We start from the raw sequence: 17,534 nt of genomic DNA, 5'->3' as shown, positions 1-17,534 counted from the left end.
CGTCAGCACAAGGCTTCACCTTAGAGTCCTGCTGTGCTGAGGTCTGGTACAGGTGTTACCAGGCTCAGACCAGTGAATCACGCAGGAGGTCCATTAAAAAATTAAAGCTGGCTTTAGAGTCTCCACCACCAGACTGAGGCTGAGTCAGCCGCCGTCCATCTGTCTGCTTCCTTCTTTCCTGCTTTTTTTTTTTTTAAGGTCCTTGGTGGTGTGTCAGGCCTTCCTTCTCGAACGGGTCCCAATTGACATGACTGAAGCCATCCTGAGTCATTACAATCACCACGTCAGCCCCACACCCCGCATTCACCCCTGGCTGTGTGTCTTCCTGCACAGTTCCCTAGCAAACCACCGACAAGATCATTAATCACACTCAAGGCTCCACGGACGTGCCTGACCCCTCCATATTAGGATAAACCAAGTGCGTTCCAGCCACAAAGCAGTTGAGTTTTGTTCTAGACCATTATGTCTGACCACTAGGCCTCAACCCTGGCGCATTAATAAGTACCTGTGGCAATTGGATGGCGCCCCCTTGAAGCAGATATGACTTCAACTTCTTGGACCACCTTGCAGGACCAGAACAGCGATAAAGACGACTTAGGCCATCCCACCAGTACTGGGCATTGAAGCTTGGACTGGCGTATGTCTCTACCAATTGGGCTACCTCTTGTTGCCTGTCCCAATTCCTTTCTCTGCGTCAGTACCCTGACGACGGAACCCTTTATCTTTTCCTCATCGCAGTATGCCATGCTGATTAAATCTTTATTCTCATTGCCTGTCTCTTTCGTTATTTATTTATTTATTTATTTTTGGTTTTTCGAGACAGGGTTTCTCTGTGTAGCTTTGGAGCATATCCTGGCACTCGCTCTGTAGACCAGGCTGGCCTCGAACTCACAGAGATCCGCGTGCCTCTACCTCCCGAGTGCTGGGATTAAAGGCGTGCGCCACCAACGCCAGGCTTCTTTCGGTCTTATGTCGCCCAGACAGGCTGACCTCGAACTTGCTGCATACAGAGCCGAGGGTGGCCTCAAACTCCTAATCCTCCGGCCTCCACCTGCCGAGTGCCGGGATGACGGGTGTGCACCGCCACTCACCGTGGGGATCATCAAGCCCGGAGGGGATGGGGGGCTTCATGCTCGCCCTACCAGCACCACCACGCCCATAGCCGGTTATCTGGGCGATGGGAATTAGGATTCCCGCGGCACCCGACAGACAAGTTCTCTAAGAGTGAGCGGCCCCGCCCACCCATCCCACAGACCCCGCCCATCCATCCCACAGACCCCGCCCCATCCCAAGACCCCGCCCCCTGACTCCCCGACTTACAGGTGAGCTCTCAGCGGTCCCTTCCGGCTCCCGCAGGAAGTAGGGTTCGCAGGCCGGAAGCGGCGCGCGGGCGCAGCGATGGCGGCGGCGGCGGAGGCGGCGGCGGCGGAGGCGGCGGCGGCCGCGGCTGCGGCCGCGTCCGTATCCGAGCCCTGGCCGGAGCTGGAGCTGGCAGAGCGCGAGCGTCGCCGCGAGCTGCTGCTGACCGGGCCCGGGCTGGAGGAGCGTGTGAAGGCGGCGGGGGGACGGCTGCCGCCGCGGCTCTTCACGCTGCCGCTGCTGCACTACCTGGAGGTGAGCGGCTGCGGCAGCCTGCGCGCCCCGGGGCCCGGCCTGGCTCAGGGCCTGCCGCAGCTGCACAGCCTGGTGCTGCGGCGCAACGCGCTGGGGCCCCGGCTGAGCCCGGAGCTGGGGCCGCTGCCGGCGCTGCGCGTGCTCGACCTGTCGGGCAACGCGTTGGAGGCGCTGCCTCCCGGCGAGGGCCTGGGCCCCGCCGAGCCTCCCGGGCTGCCCCAGCTGCAGAGCCTCAACCTCAGCGGCAACCGCCTGCGCGAGCTGCCCGCCGACCTGGCGCGCTGCGCCCCTCGCCTGCAGAGCCTCAACCTCACCGGCAACTGCTTGGACGCCTTCCCCGCCGAGCTCTTCCGGCCCGGGGCTCTGCCCCTGCTCAGCGAGCTGGCGGCCGCCGACAACCGCCTGCGGGAGCTCAGCCCGGACATCGCGCACCTGGCTTCGCTTAAGGTCAGGCGAGCTTGTCCCCGTCCGTTCCCCCCGCGAGGAGAGGGTGGGGGAACGCGTCCCGCTGCCCACCCCTCCGCCCCTCCTTTGGAGGATGCCTCAGCAGCCGGTCGGTCCATCCCGGATCACGTCTCTCAAGACCCTGAGCCTTGCGGGGTGGGGAGGGTGTGTCTCTGGACGTGGGGCGGTTTTTAAAAGTTGTTTTCAAACCTGGGCTTGTGGCGCGGGAAGAAGTCCGAGAACAGGCAGGGAGCCGGGTCCAGTCGTGTGTGATTGCGACCGATCGGGGTTTCCAAGTAGCGGTGCATCCAGCCCGAGAAGGCACACACAGAACACCAGAGGACTGGGGCTGGTAGATTGAGGTCTGTACAGTGTTCGCCCTAACAGCAGCCTTCGGAGAAGGCCAGCCCGGGACGCGGCTTCCGTTCCTCAGAAAGCTGAAGTGCTTACCCGAAAAGCCAAACAACAGTACAACCCCAGAGTTTTCCTCGGGACGGCCTTTTGTGCAAGTGACTGGTTTCTTGTGGTTTGTGGACGCGGGCTCCCGCCAGGCTTGACGCCCACCAGGTGCTCATGAAGTGTGTTTGAGTGAGGGATGGGAAGGCAGAAGATGCAGAACCACTCAGCCAGACCTGACTCCAGTCTGGGCTCTTCGACACACACACACACACACACACACACACGTATGTGCGCACATCCTTGGCAGGGCAGGCCTGTGTGTGTTGCACTTGTCATGCTTGAGTTTATGCAGACATTTCACAATGAAGGTATATCGGCATAGCAAATGTGTCTGTATGTACATATAAAGACTTGGCTGTTGATTGTGTGTGTGCTTGCACACATGTGTCAGAGAAATGGGCCAGCCACTCTGGAGAATGACAGCTGGTTTTTGGCATCTCCTGCAGGAGGCTGTGGGGTGTGACTCCCTGAGTCATCCCCCCTGTGGCTTAGGTGGGACACGGGCTGTACGCTCTGCCCTCCCATGTAGAGGATGCATTGGTTTCCCAGGGTGCTGATAGTGGCTGTAACACGGTGCCCCTCTTTATATCAGCCATGGCCTCACAGGCTGCATGCAGTTCAGCTGCCACTGGGGCCGAGCTGAGTAATGACGGTTGTCTGCGTGTCATCCGTCTTCTTGGAACCCCCCATACCCTTCACCTAACAACTCGAAGCAGTGTTGTCAGGCATCTTAAGGCTTAACCTCTTGCCACTAAACCACATCCCACTGGTTGGGAAAACACAGCCCAGTACAGGCAAGGCCATGGGCACAGAAAGCAGCGGGCTCATCTCCTCACTTCAGGAAGGAGGATCAGAAGCAGGTGCCTTGGCCATTGCCCAGGAGCTGCCACCACATCTGGCCCCACACCAGCTTGAGGGGCTACCAACAGGACCACCAAGCCCTAATCTGAGGGAAAACAATAGGAAAACTCTGGAGTCTGCTATTTAGGCATTTGGGGCAAGGAATGCCAGGAGCTGGTCTCCCCTGTTGACTGTGCTTATTGGGACATGGGTTCATTGCTCTCTCTACCTTAGACCTGTGTGGCTTGGTTTCCCTTTCGGGGAGACCTGTGACCCTAGAGTAATACCCGTTCTCTTCTTCTGGGGTTCTGTGGCCTCTTAGGACTCATATGTGACATCGCTCCGGCCTGCTTCTGCAGTGCCTGTCACCCGGACTTGTGCTCTCCGATTGAGGCTGATGAAGTAAACAGGACGCCACCTTAGTCATCAAAGATGTCCCCTTGGTGCTTGTTCCCGGGCTAGGATCAGTCCCTCCCCGTAGCTCACACAGGGACCGGAGAATCTGGGGTAAGCAAGTCTACCCCGGTCTTTGAATGGAGCTGTAGCCAGAAGTAACCAGATTCACCTGGGGGTCCTGCTAAGCCCAGATTTCGTCCAGCAGCTGTTGCCACTTTCGTGGTTTCTGAGATTGAGGTGGTTGGCCCTGCGCGTCTCCCACAGACGCGGTCTCACGTCTCCCTCACCGCTCTGTTGTCCCTTTCCTAGAAGGCGTCTAGCACAGAGGTGGCTTCAGCTGTCACTGTACCGGTTAGGGTTTGTGTTCCCCTGGGAGCTCTGGTGTCAGATGTGCATCCCATCCTGCAAGGCATCCAGATGCCCCACCCACAGCTTCCTCTAGCACTGGGAGGCTAGCGCTGACACCTGCCCTGCCTCAGCCTGGCGTCGTTACCTTCCACACAGGAGGGCCCCCATCTGTGCTTACCCAACGCAGCTGGAACCCAGGCTCCACTCCCATGACGAGGCAGCCACTTGAGAGCTGACTCAACGTGAGCGAGCGGTCACCTTTCTCACACGGAGGCTTCTCCCTGTGGCACTGTGTGACAGGGCCCATCAGCCTCTCTCTGACTCATCCTTCATCTTAGCCTCTGTCCGCACAGGGCCCCAGGCAGACACTCACCCGGTGTTCAGGCTGTTGCTTCCTGCTCTGTCCTGCCCTTAGCAGGTAGTGTCCCTGAAAAGTGCCCCCCCCTTCTAATGACTCTCTTTGAGGCTGTGCTGGACACTCAACCCTGCCACAATCCCCCTCCCCCTCTTATTGCTCTCCCAGGTCTTCAGTAAGTTGCATTTTAACAGCGGGAGCATGACGAGAGCTGCGGGTCTCAAGAGGCTGTGGGAATGTACAGCAGTGACAGCTAGTGTTTAACAAGTCGGCCCACTTGGGGAGCCCCACCTGGCACAACTGTGTGGTTATTGACTGCAAATGACTGGTTGTTTTCTGTCCATAACTTTCTTCTACACCTCCCTGATAAGAACAGCCGAGAGGCTCTTCCCACAGCCCGTTGGTGGTGGTTTTTTTAACACTTGTTGGGCACTCATATAGCTGTGGGTGGTCAGGAAGATGATTTCTGCTTCATCTGTATACTTCTGATGAATAGAAATAATACTAGGATATTTTTACATTACTCAGACCGACATAGGAGAATTCTCAGTCACAAAGACAACCTTTTGCACAGACAGCTAATTTTAGACTCCAGAACAGATTCAAAGCAGACTGGTTACCCCTGGAGACAAACACATGAGGCCATTTTCCCAGGTGTTCCTTGCTGATTCAAGGTCAGGATAGAAACAACCTCGGTGGACGTAACTTTGCTGCAGCAGGTGACTCTTAGCACGCAGTCGCAGACCCAGGCTCAACGTTCATCCAATTGTTTGCCATCTAGGAATCCTCACTAATTTTGAGCTGTGTGCAAGGCCAAGTGTTGCTTACTGGCAGGTCAGCAAGACCTCCCTAGCCTCAGAGAAACTATGTAACTCATATTATGAGAATGGGTCAGGACCTGAAAATATAACACGAAATTGTCCAGAGTTTGCCTATGGCAGTAGAGACAGGTGGCTGTGCGTGCTTGCGTGTGTGTGTGTGTGTGTGTGTGTGTGTGTGTGTGTGTGTGTGTACGCGCGCGCACTGAGTGAAGGGTGTGGTTGAGAATGATGTAGGAGTGTGTGTGTGAGAGAGAACTGCTGCTACACGGGCCGTGTGGAGATTTGTAGCTGTGGAGGTATAACTGTGTAGAGAGATTGTCAAGAAAGATATTTAAGTTGAAGTAAAAGAAAAACTCACCATCAGGAGAGTGTGTGCTTGTTTCCTTTTCCCCTCAGAAAAGTCTAGCGACCCTCACATAAGAATTTTCTCTAAGCCCTTGCTACTCTGAGGCCTTCTCTTTGCCACCCTGAGCGGATCTGGGAAATGGCCTTTGTGGGAGCTGCAGTACCTGAGAAGGGGCCGTGTGGATTGAGAAAGGCTAAAGACGTTAAGACAAAAGGCAGAGACATATGATATTGTCGGGAGGGCAAATTCAGTCCAGTTTATTCTTCAACATTCTTCAGTACCCAACCAAAAGTGGGGACAATGACAAGAGACTTCTATTATCATGTACAAGGGGCAAACAGACTTACTTCCCTAAATCCTCCAAGTATTTGGTAGCCACACCTGCCATTCGGCCTTCAGGGTCAAGAGTAAATACACCTGAGCCCAAGTCTGTTACTTAGATAGCTACCAAGGCTGAAACATCCTGCAGCTGCCAAGCTTAGTCTTATAGGTCTAAGGACAGTTTTGAACTCTGATCTTGAGGCAAGATGAAATGGACCCCTCTTTATGGGCCCCAACAGGCTTTTCATAGTCTACTTCAGAAGTAGGAACACTTCATTCAACCCAGTGTTTGAGAAGTGTGTTTTCCACCCAGTGTAGTTTGGGCAAAACTTTTTCGGGGAGCACAGAAGCCCCCATGTCCACACCCACAGGACTACAGACAGACTGTTGCAAACTGACCGTCAAACAAGGCCTACACTCAGTCTCTCAGGCTTCCAGAGGGCCTGTTCCTCTGGGCTGGTGACCTCACAGCGTCAGGAAGAGTCTGGCTCACACCCAGCACTTGGTTCCTGAGTGTCTTAGTGGTCCTCTTTTAGAGTGGTTGCTGGGGAACCAGCTAGGCCGAGGCACAGTACAGATCTGAAATGCCCCAGACCCATCTGAGCACCAACATGGCTGCAATGTGGGACCTGCCAGCCCAACTTTTATGGGGTCAGAGTCAACACATTAAAACCTCATGAGCTTGCTTCAGGCTGTGAAGCAGCTGAGCCTTGTGCTTCAACCTGGTACCTCCCCGAGAGGCCTCATCACACCCACACAAACTGAAAAAGCTGAAAGTTCCCGCCCTGCTCTAAGTACATTGGTGGAGGGGCACGCTCACAGAGCCTCTTTCTTCGTCGTGGACACAGGCAGCAGCACCGCTCTTGGTGACTCCTTGCTGCAGGGACATCCGCACATGCAGGACAGCCTGGCCTTTCTATCCAGCCGGCCTCGCTGTGTCTGGCCTCCTCCTTCTGAAGGGCATCTGTCACTTCTTCATGCTTTTCTCCTTTGGCTTTTGTAGCTGCCACCTGCCGTGTGTGTCGGGAGCCCCTCTGTGCTGTCTTCTCTCTTGCTTCCTGAGTTGAGGCTGAGAAGCTCCACCATCCAGAGCAGAGGGTGTTTCAGTCCTTTCCCTGTGCTGTCTGTCATCTACCTGTTTCCAAGGACTCAGCTGCCACCAGACTACGGCTGAGTACTTGCTGCAAGCACCTGCATGGCTCTAGATTCTGAGTGCAGAGGTGAGGTGTCACACCATGGTGACTGTAGACCTCCCAGGCTCTTCTGAAAGATGCTTAGAGCAAATAACAAGGCAGCCAGAGTCCCCACCAACCCTGAGAAATGGTTTTGGGGGGGGTTCGACACAGGATTTCTCTGTGTAGCCCTGGCTGTCTGTCCTATAACTCAATCTGTAGAGCAGGCTGGCCTTGAACTCACAGAGATCCTCATGCCTCTGCCTCCTGAGTGCTGAGATTAAAGGCTTGGACCCCCACTGCCTGGCTTCTGAGAAGAAGTGTTTATGATTGTCAAAACTGCTCTCAAGCCAGGCATACAGCACAAGATATCTGTTGGCAACAAGGCACAGACAGATGGCTCTTGGTAAACACTGTCCTCTGGACAGGGCAGCCGTCATCTTCATCAAAGCAGCTGCAAGAGACCCAACAAGCTTATAGACTGTTGATGTTCCTCCACATTGATCACTGTTGCTCTGTAAGGGACGGCAGACATTTGTTTGTTTCCGCAGAGAAGGAATATTTGACTCCAGCCTGTTGAGTGCGCGCGCGCACACACACACACGCGCGCACACACACACACACTATGACTGTGTGGTGGCTGAAGGACTGCACACTCTTGCGTGGTGTTTGGAACGGCAGTATTTGTCCGTCAGTAGGATATCAGCAGGATTTCTTTTCCACAGATCACTAGACTGTGTGTGTGTGTGTGTGTGTGTGTGTGTGTGTGTGTGTGTGTGTGTGTGTGTGTCTCGTGGACACAGTGGCCCTACTGCCTCCCTCTAGCCCACCTCCAGAAAAAGGAACAGTGGTGAGGCAATGTCCCACTAGTGATGTCACACTTGGTATGGGGAGAGGGTTTGCTGGTGTTTGTTTTTGTTCATTAAACTCAAGAAATAGTGGAGCGCCGTTTGAGGAGCCTATTTCAGATTGGAAGGAGTTCTGGTTTGTCCCCTCGCCTGCTGACAGGTCTGCGTGTTTGATGTGGTGTTGGCGGGCCTGATGCGTTGAGTTGGCGAGGCTCTGTGGATGTGGGGGGAGGGTGCCAGTTATGGCCATGCAGGTAACTCGTGGGGTAGCCTGGCAGTGGCTCCTGGGCCTGGACCACAGTAGAACTCATTGTCCACCTGGCCTGACCTGGACGTGCGTCTCTCCTCCCCTTCTCACCCAGACACTAGACCTGTCCAACAACCAGCTGGCCGAGATCCCTGCCGAACTGGCAGACTGCCCTAAGCTCAAGGAGATCAACTTCCGAGGGAACAAGCTTCGAGACAAGCGCCTGGAGAAGATGGTGGGCGGCTGCCAGACCAAATCCATCCTAGAGTACCTGCGCGCTGGCGGCCGCGGCGGCCGGAGCAAGGGCCGGCAAGAGGGCTCCGAGAAGGAAGACCGAAAGAAGAGGCGTGAGCGGAAGCAGCGTCGGGAAAGCGGGGAGGGTGAGGATGAGGTGGCAGACGCAGCCCGGCTGATGCTCAAGGTCTTGCACGTCTCTGAGAACCCCACACCCCTGACGGTCAGGGTGAGCCCAGAGGTCAGGGACGTACGCCCGTACATCGTGGGGGCCGTCGTGAGAGGCATGGACCTGCAGCCAGGAAATGCACTCCGGCGCTTTCTCAACTCCCAGGTGGGCACTCGGTAGGCAGACTTGGGGGATTGCATGCCGGAGGTGGGTACATGGTGGACAGACTTGGCTGCACCCTGGGATGGGCGTGCATGCAGCAGGCAGATTTGAGGAGGCTGCATGCTGGGTGTGCATGTAGCCGACAGATAATGGGGAGTCTGACTGCTGAGTGTGGGGACTGCATGCTGAATGCACTGCTGGAGCCAGCAGGCAGGTCAGGGACAGGAGGTGCAAGGTGGTCTCCATGCCTCGGTCTCCCTGCTTCAGTGGTAGTGTAGCAGGTCCTGGTTCAGGGTGTAGAAGGTCCATCACCCATCCCCAGCAGATCCCCGGTTTCCAGAGCACACCCTTGTCAAGGATCTGCTGGACCCGGGCTATTGGTTCCCTCACACAGCTCTCACATGTTACCCGACTTCAGACACAAATTAATTGATGATGTTTGATACCAGTAGATAGTTCTGATTTCTGCAGTAAAATGCACAGCTTGTTTTCTGTGAGATCATGTTACAGTTGCTTCTTCTTGCCAAGCATGGTAGCTCACACTTCCAATCCCAGCAGAGGCAAAAAGTTCTCTGTGAATTCCAGGCCATTCTAGTCTGCATAGCAAATTCCAGACCAACCAAGACTACACAGTAAGGTCCTGTCTCAAAAATGAATGAATGAATGTAAAACTGTCCCTTCTCAGCAGCACATTCTCATGGGAGTCCCTGGGTCTGCCTGACTAGACCACTCCCTAAGGTTTCTCCTCTGCCACCTGCCTCCCTTGTGGAATGAAAAACAATCTTTGCATTTTGTGCCTAACAGAGACAGGGCAGCCTTGTGCAAGCAAGGTCGGGGTTGCTGTCTGAGACTTCCCTCAGCAGCTCAGGGAGGAGGCCATTAGTGCCCCACCCCACCCCCACCTCCAGCCTAGCAGCAGACCTGCAGTCTGTCTCGTAGATGGAGTAATAGACTGAGATGAAAGTTCTAGCATTAAAGAGGAGAGAGAGGCTGCTGGTGACCAGATAACTACACGGTTGGGAGGCGGGGCGGTGTGGGAAAGGGGCCACTTTGTGACGGGACGGTGAGCTTGCAGGCTGGGGGGGTACTGCAGGCCACTGGCTTCGATGCAGGTTCCTCCTTGGACAGCAGGAACTCTGAAGCCCATTACTGTGCTCTCATCTGTAGACAAAGCTCCATGATGACCTCTGTGAGAAGAGGACAGCAGCAACCATTGCGACCCACGACCTCCAGGCAGTGCGCGGGCCCCTGCTGTACGCAGCCCGGCCACCCGAGGGCCTCAAGGTGCCAATCGCTCTGCCCCAGCTGCTCTGCGCTTTTCCTTAGGAGACTCACAGGCTGGGGTTGGGGCCTGGGAAGCTTTACCTGGTACTTTTCGGGCAAGTACACAAGGGATGTGATTTCTGCCTTTGCTCTGGGTCACCGTGCATAGCCATGCAAATGCTCGTGATGAGGGAGGCTTTGAAAGGTTACTTCCTGGGCTTACTCCGTAGCCCTGTCTGACCTGGAACTTTCTGTGTAGAGCAGGCTGGCCTTGAACTTGGAGATCTACCTGCCTCTTCACCAAGTACCGGGGTCAAAGGCGTGTGCCACCATGCCCAGCTAGCTCACCAACTTTAACCAAAGATTTTGCTTTATGTCCCACTTGCAGAGCACCTGTAGTGTGAGCTGAATCACCAGGTTGTTGCTCTGGGCTGTGATTTCCAAGCTTAGATTTGGCATAGAAACCCAGAGGGAGGGATTTAGGTGCTGCCAGCTGTTTGCCTAACTCAGCCAGATCAGGCGACTACTTCCTCTTCCCCCCACTGCTGAGCAGTCACGTGTTTTTAGAAACACAGGCATTTATGAGTTCAGAGCTTTGACTGTTGTGCGCCCCTCTCCAGAGGGATCTCTGCAAACGTAGCCAGCCAGTGTGTTACATGTGATGGGCCTCAGTCTCTTGCTTTCAGATTTGGAGACTTGGCAACCCACTCCCCGGCTAGAGAAGGTAGAGAGAGGTGCATAGCATCCCTCATGCTCACGGGTGGCCTCGGTAGCACAGTGAGCAGTGGGCTTTTCTGCCCCCACAGATTGTGCCCTTGGGGCGGAGAGAAGCCAAGGCCAAGGAGCTGGTGAAGCAGCTGCAGCTGGAGGCCGAGGAGCAGAGGAAGCAGAAGAAGCGGCAGAGCGTCTCAGGGCTGCACAGGTCGGTCGTCTGGCAGACAGAGGTCTAGGCACGCCACCCGCTGCAAGGCAGCCCCATCGCTGCCAGCCCTCCAATGCAGCCGGATAGGGAGGGACTCTCCTCCGCACACTTCCTTCTAAGGGAGTGATTACTCCTCCCAAAAGGGAAGAACTCCATGGTGGGGGGGCTGGGGGAGGGGTGGTCCTGCTCCAGGCGGCCATCAGGCTCTCAGCAGTAGGGTCAGGGCTGGCGACCCGAGGCCCTCTGTTGAGCGTCACCTCCTGGGTCTCTGGGCAGACGAAAGTGCAGGGCCGGAGCAGCTCCGGTGTCACGCGTGGGCTCTGGTGTTGCGCCTGGTTCTTCCGCAGAACTTTGCCCCTGCTTGGCTTTATCGTAGCTCACACTGTGCCGTCCATCCCCTGGACTCCCTCCCACAGGTACCTTCACTTACTGGACGGGAAGGAAAACTACCCTTGTCTCGTGGATGCCGAAGGAGACGTGATTTCTTTCCCACCCATAACAAACAGTGAGAAGACGAAGGTAGGCAGCGTCTGAGGCGTGGGCACGTCCTCTAGGCCGCCCCACCGTCCAGGGCCTTGTGACAGACAGACAGACATGCAGAGAGCTGGGACAGGGCCTTGTGACAGACAGACAGACAGACAGACAGACATGCAGAGAGCTGGGACAGGGCCTGTGACAGACAGACAGACAGACATGCAGAGAGCTGGGACAGGGCCTTGTGACAGACAGACAGACAGACATGCAGAGAGCTGGGACCCTTTGCTTCTCGGCATTGCTGACACCTGGTGCCACCCACCTCTGCCAAGTCACCACTGTGCTGTCCCCCAGTCTGTGGCCCATGCTACAAGTTACTAGTGTTGTTTTGAGGCAGGTTTTCACGTAGCCCAGGCTGGCCTTTAACTTGACCTGTAAGCTAAGAGTTACCGTGAACTTGCCATCCTCCTGTCTCCGCTTCCCTAACGCTAGCTAGGATCACAGGTGTGCACCGCCCTACCTGGTGTGTGCAGTGCTCGGGACCTAACCCAAGGCTCCATGCACACGAGGCAAGCACTCTACACCCCAGCCCTGTGTAACTCTGCTTATAGATTTTTCTCCCGAATACGTTGAGCAGCTGGTGTACTAGCACCAATAACCATTCTCTCCCGAAATCCAACTCTTAAGATTAAGAAAACAACATGCAGCTTGTTCTTGGAAGTAACAAGTGCCACTAGCCTGCAGCTCTGTAAGGACATCATGGACAGTCTCATTCTGGTGAGTGGCCTCCAGGGACGCTCTGTGGGTTACTGCAGCCTGACTTGCTCTCTGCTAAAAAGTGATTTTCGTTTGCAGAAAATGGCGGAACTGAACAAAAGCATTTCAGAAAACAAAGAGGAAGACGCACTCTCGGATACGGAACCTGGTGCCAGCTGCGGGCTTTCTGATCCCAACTTGAATCTGAGATCTGGGAAGGATGGACAGTGCCCCCTGGTGGTGGAGCAGGTCCGAGTGGTGGACCTGGAGGGGAGCTTGAAGGTGGTGTACCCATCCAAGGCCGACCTGATCAACACCCCTCCCTATGTGACTGTGGTTCGCTGACGGTCCAGGCCGTGTAACCGGCTCCACTTGCGGTTCCTGGGGGTGTGCTGGCTCTAGATGTCTGTGTGGTTGCTCTTCGTTCCTTTTCTCTGGGTATTTGAAGGTGTCTGCTTTTGTCTGGGTGACTATTGTAAAGTGAGCTGTGTTGTCTTCACAGCACTGATGTGAGTCTGCTGTTCCCATGGGTTACTCCAATAAGCACTGGAAACGTTGTGGATCATGTGGCAGGGAACCTGGGAAGGACGCCGAGCTTGGTTTGACAGTGCAGGGGCAAGCTCCGGTTGAGTGGCAGGCGCTGTATTGAACAGTCCTTAATTTTCTACAACATGTTAATAGCATTCTTTTTTTTTTTTTTTTTAAACAACACCTGTGCAAAGACAGTTGGGAACATCATGTTGTGATCTTAGCCGTTTTAGAGCTTGCTTCCTAGCGTGGTGCTGCTGCTGTGCTCCCACAGCTGTGCCCAGAGCAGGAGGACTGGTCATGGTTGGTGCATCCACTCCTCAGCTACAGAGGTCCCGTAGCCCTGTGTAGTCGGACGGACTTCTGTGCGTGAATGGGAAGGCTGGCTTGTGGTCCGTCAGCCAGTGACGGGAAGGTGTGCCTCACACGTGGCCCTGCAGGCTCCCGTGTCACCGTGCACCCCTCATCTCTCCGTGCGCTGGCTGATGTACTCATGACACACCTGCCACCCCTGGAGCCCAGATGCTTGGTCCAGAAGGGACTTAATGGCCCCATCCATGCCTTACCACCCGGCTGCAGAGGAGAGCCAGGCCCTTCAGCCTCTCCCCACAACACCATCTTCTCTTTAGTGGTCTTTGACGTCAAAGGACAATTTCTGTCTTCTGTAAAACAACAATGGTTTGGGTTTTTTTGTTTTGATTCTGTGCAAGAGCCTTCAGTTGTCAGAACCAGTGAAGCTCTGGGCCCTTCATGTTCGTGTCCTGAACAAAGCTGGCCCCGTGAGACAGGGAGCTGCCTTGTGAGTACACAGTTGTTCATAGGTCCCTCCGAGTGGCCATGGCAAGAGCTCACCTATTCTGTGTGGCTTCACCAAAGTGTGTAAGGGTGGAGCTGCCCCATGCCCGTCTTCTCCCCCACCCACCCACCCCCCAGTCCCTGCTTTTCCCTCCAGCACGGTCCATGTGTGGTATTGAGATTGTTGGAACTGTTTACAGATACAAGCAGAACACCTCTTTGTTCTAATAAAACCTTTTGGTAGCAGCATTTCCTCTGTGTCCGGCAGCCTTCCCACTGTTGTCTCCAGGGGACAGTGCCACAGTCGGTTTAGTGTAGCAGACATTCACAGCCCAAATCCCCGCCTGGTTCTGGACCCCACTAGGGGGCCCATGGCCTTGTGGTCACTTGAGGCAGCTCCCTGCATGATACTGGCCAGAGAGCGCTAGGCTGAAGACACCAGACAGCTGCCAGGGTGGACAGGGAGCACCTGACTCAGTCTGGAGTACAGGGTGTGGCTAGATGCCCACCCCCCGCTGTCATCCCAGGAGTACAGGCCTGCCCAGAGAAGCCTGGGGCCTTCCCTTCCTCTCAACTGGAACCCATATCCCTGACCCAGCCATGTCTGCCTTCTCCAGGCACACACCTGCTCCTGCCCCAAGGGCTAGCAGGCCAGAGTACCCTGCTCTTGACAAGGGCCATACTACGCCTCGAGGGGTCCTAACCTGGGACCTCCCAACGCCTGTCTTATGGCTGGGGAGCAGTGGCTTATGGCTGGGGAGCATTCCACTGTCTTACCTAAGTTGGGGCCTGCAAGTGGGGGCAGAGGTGTTTTAGAGCTGAGGCCTAGACTTTTAGTACAGAGACCCAGGCCAGGTGGAGCAACTCCACTGCAAACTCCCACGCAAGGACCACCAACACTCAGGACAGTCCAGACTGGGAGCTCCCGAGGACGAGGCCAGATTGGCCATGCCCCTCCACTTGTCCATGTGGTAAGGGCAAAAGGGAGGGAACTTCCAACCACCCGGAACCTACTATCTGGTCTCCCTTCTCAGCCCAGGGTGCAGACTTCACCTCAGTATTTTCTAGCAAACGGCCTGCAAGCCTGGAACCATTTCACAGCACACAAGGCATGAGGGGTGGTCCAGGGAGGTTCTACATAGACCACTGAAGAGGAGACCAGAGTCCCCACTATAGCCACAGTATCCTAAAGTGGTGAAGGGCTTGTCCTCACGTGGTCCAGTAAGGAGGGGCAGGTCCAGCCACAGTCTGACCTTAGGTCTATGTGTATTGTTGGGAGATGGCCCAGCCAGGAGGGACACATTCCAAAACAGGGAACCAAACAGGAAGTGCTGTGGAGGAGGATCAGGCCTGGAGCAAGTCATGCCTGGCCGGGCAGCACTGTTCCTTCAGAAACAGCGATTTGTCAACAGGCACCTAAGGAGTGGGAGCCTGTGGGGAGGGCACCCAGCTTTCGTTTTCCCTCAGGGCCATCCCTGAGGTGGTAAGCCAAGAAGGACATGCCTAGTTTGTTAAAGAATGTAATGTTGTATATCGGGTGGCCCATGCCTTTAATCCCAGCACTTGGAGGCAGAGGCAGATGGGTTCAAGTTTGAAGTCAGCCTGGTCTACAAAGTAATTTCCAGGACAGCCAGGCCTACACAGAAACCTTGTCTCAGGGGAAAAAAATGCACTGTTGTATTTGAGAAGGCCTCTGTGCCCTGCACAGAAACAGATCTTCTATATAGGGCCCTGTCTGTGTTCCCTAAAAAGAACAGGTAGGGGGCATGTCATTATTCAGGGTCCTCCCCGCACAATCAGGAATCTGGAAGGCCTAGAGGACCAGGAGCCTTGCTTAGGGCCACAGGGAGGAGTGCATCCCTCAACCCAGCTAGGCATGGGCCTTAGGCTGGAGAAGATCCATCCCACCCAGCCTGGGCCAAAGGAATCCGGGACACCCTGGATGCAGGGCCCAGCCTCAGGAAGCTCCCTGCAGCTGAGCCTCGTTCTCCACCGGGTGTGCACCTGGCGCTGCCCGGGCTGGGTGTGGGTTGCGGATCCACCGTGTGTGGCGGAGATGTAGAGCTGTGCTGCCCCGGGGTCTTCACATGCCCCGGGGTCTGTGTATGGAGGAGGAGTGTCTGTACAAACTGTGTGTGCACATGGGGGGGAACCCCCAGGGGTGGGAATGGGGCAGCATTTATTTGCACTTGTGCACGTAGTAGCCAGTGACATAGCCCAAGATGAAGATGATCCAGAAGAGGGCCACTCCACCCAGGACCTTCATGGCGATCCCCAGCTTGCCCGAGCACAGCTTCTGGGAGAGCCTAGAGCGAGAACCAACCAACCAACCGCCAGTGAGCCCAAGCAGGGGCCGCTGGGAGGTCCCTGGGTGGGCCTGGGTGTGGAAGGAAGGCTAGATCAGGGAATAGCTCGAACCTGAGTGCTCCGCCGGAAGTCGCGGGGTTACCCGCCACTCCCCCCCCTCCAGAGCCATGAGCACTGGGTGGGCTGTCTGGGGGGGGGGCAGGGGGCTGGGGTTGGACAAGGCTGGTGCACTGGGAGCCACGGCCTGGAGGGGTTTTACCTTGGAGAGCATGAGGCCTCCTCTGTGCTGGACATGGCAGTCATGCTGATTTCATCCCGGCTGCTGCTGTCCCACCTGCTGTAGTGGACACCGCTCTCCTGGGACTGCATGCTTTAGGCCTGAAGTGGGGCTACACCACTCAGAGTGGAGATAAGACAGGTATCGGGCCAGACTGAGAAGGCAGGCCCGAGCTGCTGTTAGGGGACGGTCAGCCTGGAAGGAGAGGGTGGGACTTACCAGGATAAGTAGAAACTAGGTCAGGGTCAGAAGGACCGGGCAAAGCAGGAATTCCAACCCAGGGGGCAGGGCAGTGGCCCAGCCCTGACCCTCAGGAATGCAAGCCACTGCTTCTCCCAACTGGGGCCTCTTCTGAGGGTGAGGGGCTCTCCTCCCTGGCAGGCCGCTTATCAAGGGAGGCAGCCAGTGCCGCCCCCAGAGACCAAGAAAGCGTAACTGCCAAGGACCTGATAACTGTCTTCCTCTCCGGCCCCGTCGATAAGGCCTGGAGCTGCCCTCCAGAGAGGCTGGCAAGGGAAGGGATGAGCAGTGGATGGTGGCTGGTACCACCAGTCCAGCCAGCCAGGGAGCTGCCTGGCTGCAGCTGTCCTCAGCCCCTCCTCCACCTGCTGTCCCTGAGGAGTCAAGCAGGGCTTCTGGGGGTCCAGGGGCTCCAGAAGGCTGTAGATTGTAGGTGAGCAGGAAGTAGGGTCCCCTGAGTGCCTAGAGCAGGAAGGTTCCTATCACCAATCTGTCCGTCCCTGACTCCCTCAGAACCAGTCACCCGGGAACAGACAGTGGGTCGGGAGGAGTCACAGTGACAATGTTGCCATGCATGGCGGCCCCCGCCAACCTACAGGCCTGCACTGGACACTTGACTAACCTCATTCACCCTGGCCTCTCCTGTTACCTCTTGTTTACCTCAGGAGAACAGGGCACACACCAGAAGTGCAGGCCGTGCAATAAGGAGAGGGTTAGGTCTCCTGCGTACCAAGCATGCATGCATCCCCTCGCAGCATCCAGCTCCGGGACCCTGTCCCGCAGCAGCTGAGGCAGTGGGAATGCAGAGGACATCCTGGGCAACTGTACACGGGCAACCCAAAGGCCCAGCCAACCAGTGGGCCGCAGAGGACCCGCAGAAGCTCAGAATGCCAGACTGGCTGGGTGGAAGAAGGCGCCATCCTAACAGTCACACGTGTCTTCAGGTGGGGCCCCTGGCTGAGAACCTGGGGTGACAGGTGTCGCTGGGGTGTGGGTTCTGCTGGCAGAGGTGAGTTTAATACTCCAATCCCTCCTTTGCCGCGTCACCAGCTGCGGGCAGAGTGCCGGGTGGGGTGGAATGCAGGGAGAGGGCGCAACCCTTTTCAGAATGAAGAGTAGCCACCTCTTCCCTGCTTATGTGACGGCCGGAGCTGTCACGCCACACACACACACACAGTTTAGACACCCAGGCAACA

At 56.1% G+C, this 17,534-nt stretch overlaps 2 protein-coding genes across 2 annotated transcripts; one reads left to right on the top strand and one right to left on the bottom strand.

The window, feature by feature from the left end:
• Positions 1–1,384: 1,384 nt before the first annotated feature.
• On the top strand, positions 1,385–13,763 carry Lrrc47 (leucine rich repeat containing 47). The gene is made up of 7 exons (XM_040734928.1): positions 1,385–2,061; positions 8,327–8,779; positions 9,944–10,060; positions 10,846–10,961; positions 11,378–11,480; positions 12,123–12,212; positions 12,291–13,763. Exons 1-7 carry the CDS (start codon positions 1,399–1,401, stop codon positions 12,534–12,536), a joined length of 1,788 nt encoding a protein of 595 aa, XP_040590862.1. The 5' UTR covers positions 1,385–1,398; the 3' UTR covers positions 12,537–13,763.
• Positions 13,764–15,676: 1,913 nt separating this feature from the next.
• Positions 15,677–16,685, bottom strand: Smim1 (small integral membrane protein 1 (Vel blood group)). The gene is made up of 3 exons (XM_013119946.3): positions 16,545–16,685; positions 16,081–16,293; positions 15,677–15,820 (listed from the first exon to the last, which is right to left on the bottom strand). The coding sequence occupies exons 2-3, from the start codon at positions 16,188–16,190 to the stop codon at positions 15,694–15,696; spliced, it is 237 nt and encodes a 78-aa protein (XP_012975400.1). The 5' UTR covers positions 16,191–16,293; positions 16,545–16,685; the 3' UTR covers positions 15,677–15,693.
• Between the last annotated feature and the right edge of the window lie 849 nt (positions 16,686–17,534).

This window comes from Mesocricetus auratus, unplaced genomic scaffold (assembly GCF_017639785.1).
Source record: "Mesocricetus auratus isolate SY011 unplaced genomic scaffold, BCM_Maur_2.0 Super-Scaffold_100042, whole genome shotgun sequence".
In the NCBI taxonomy this organism is placed as follows: Eukaryota; Metazoa; Chordata; class Mammalia; order Rodentia; family Cricetidae; genus Mesocricetus; species Mesocricetus auratus.
Note: the sequence above shows the minus strand (reverse complement) of the source record. Positions and strands in the feature narration are given on the sequence as shown.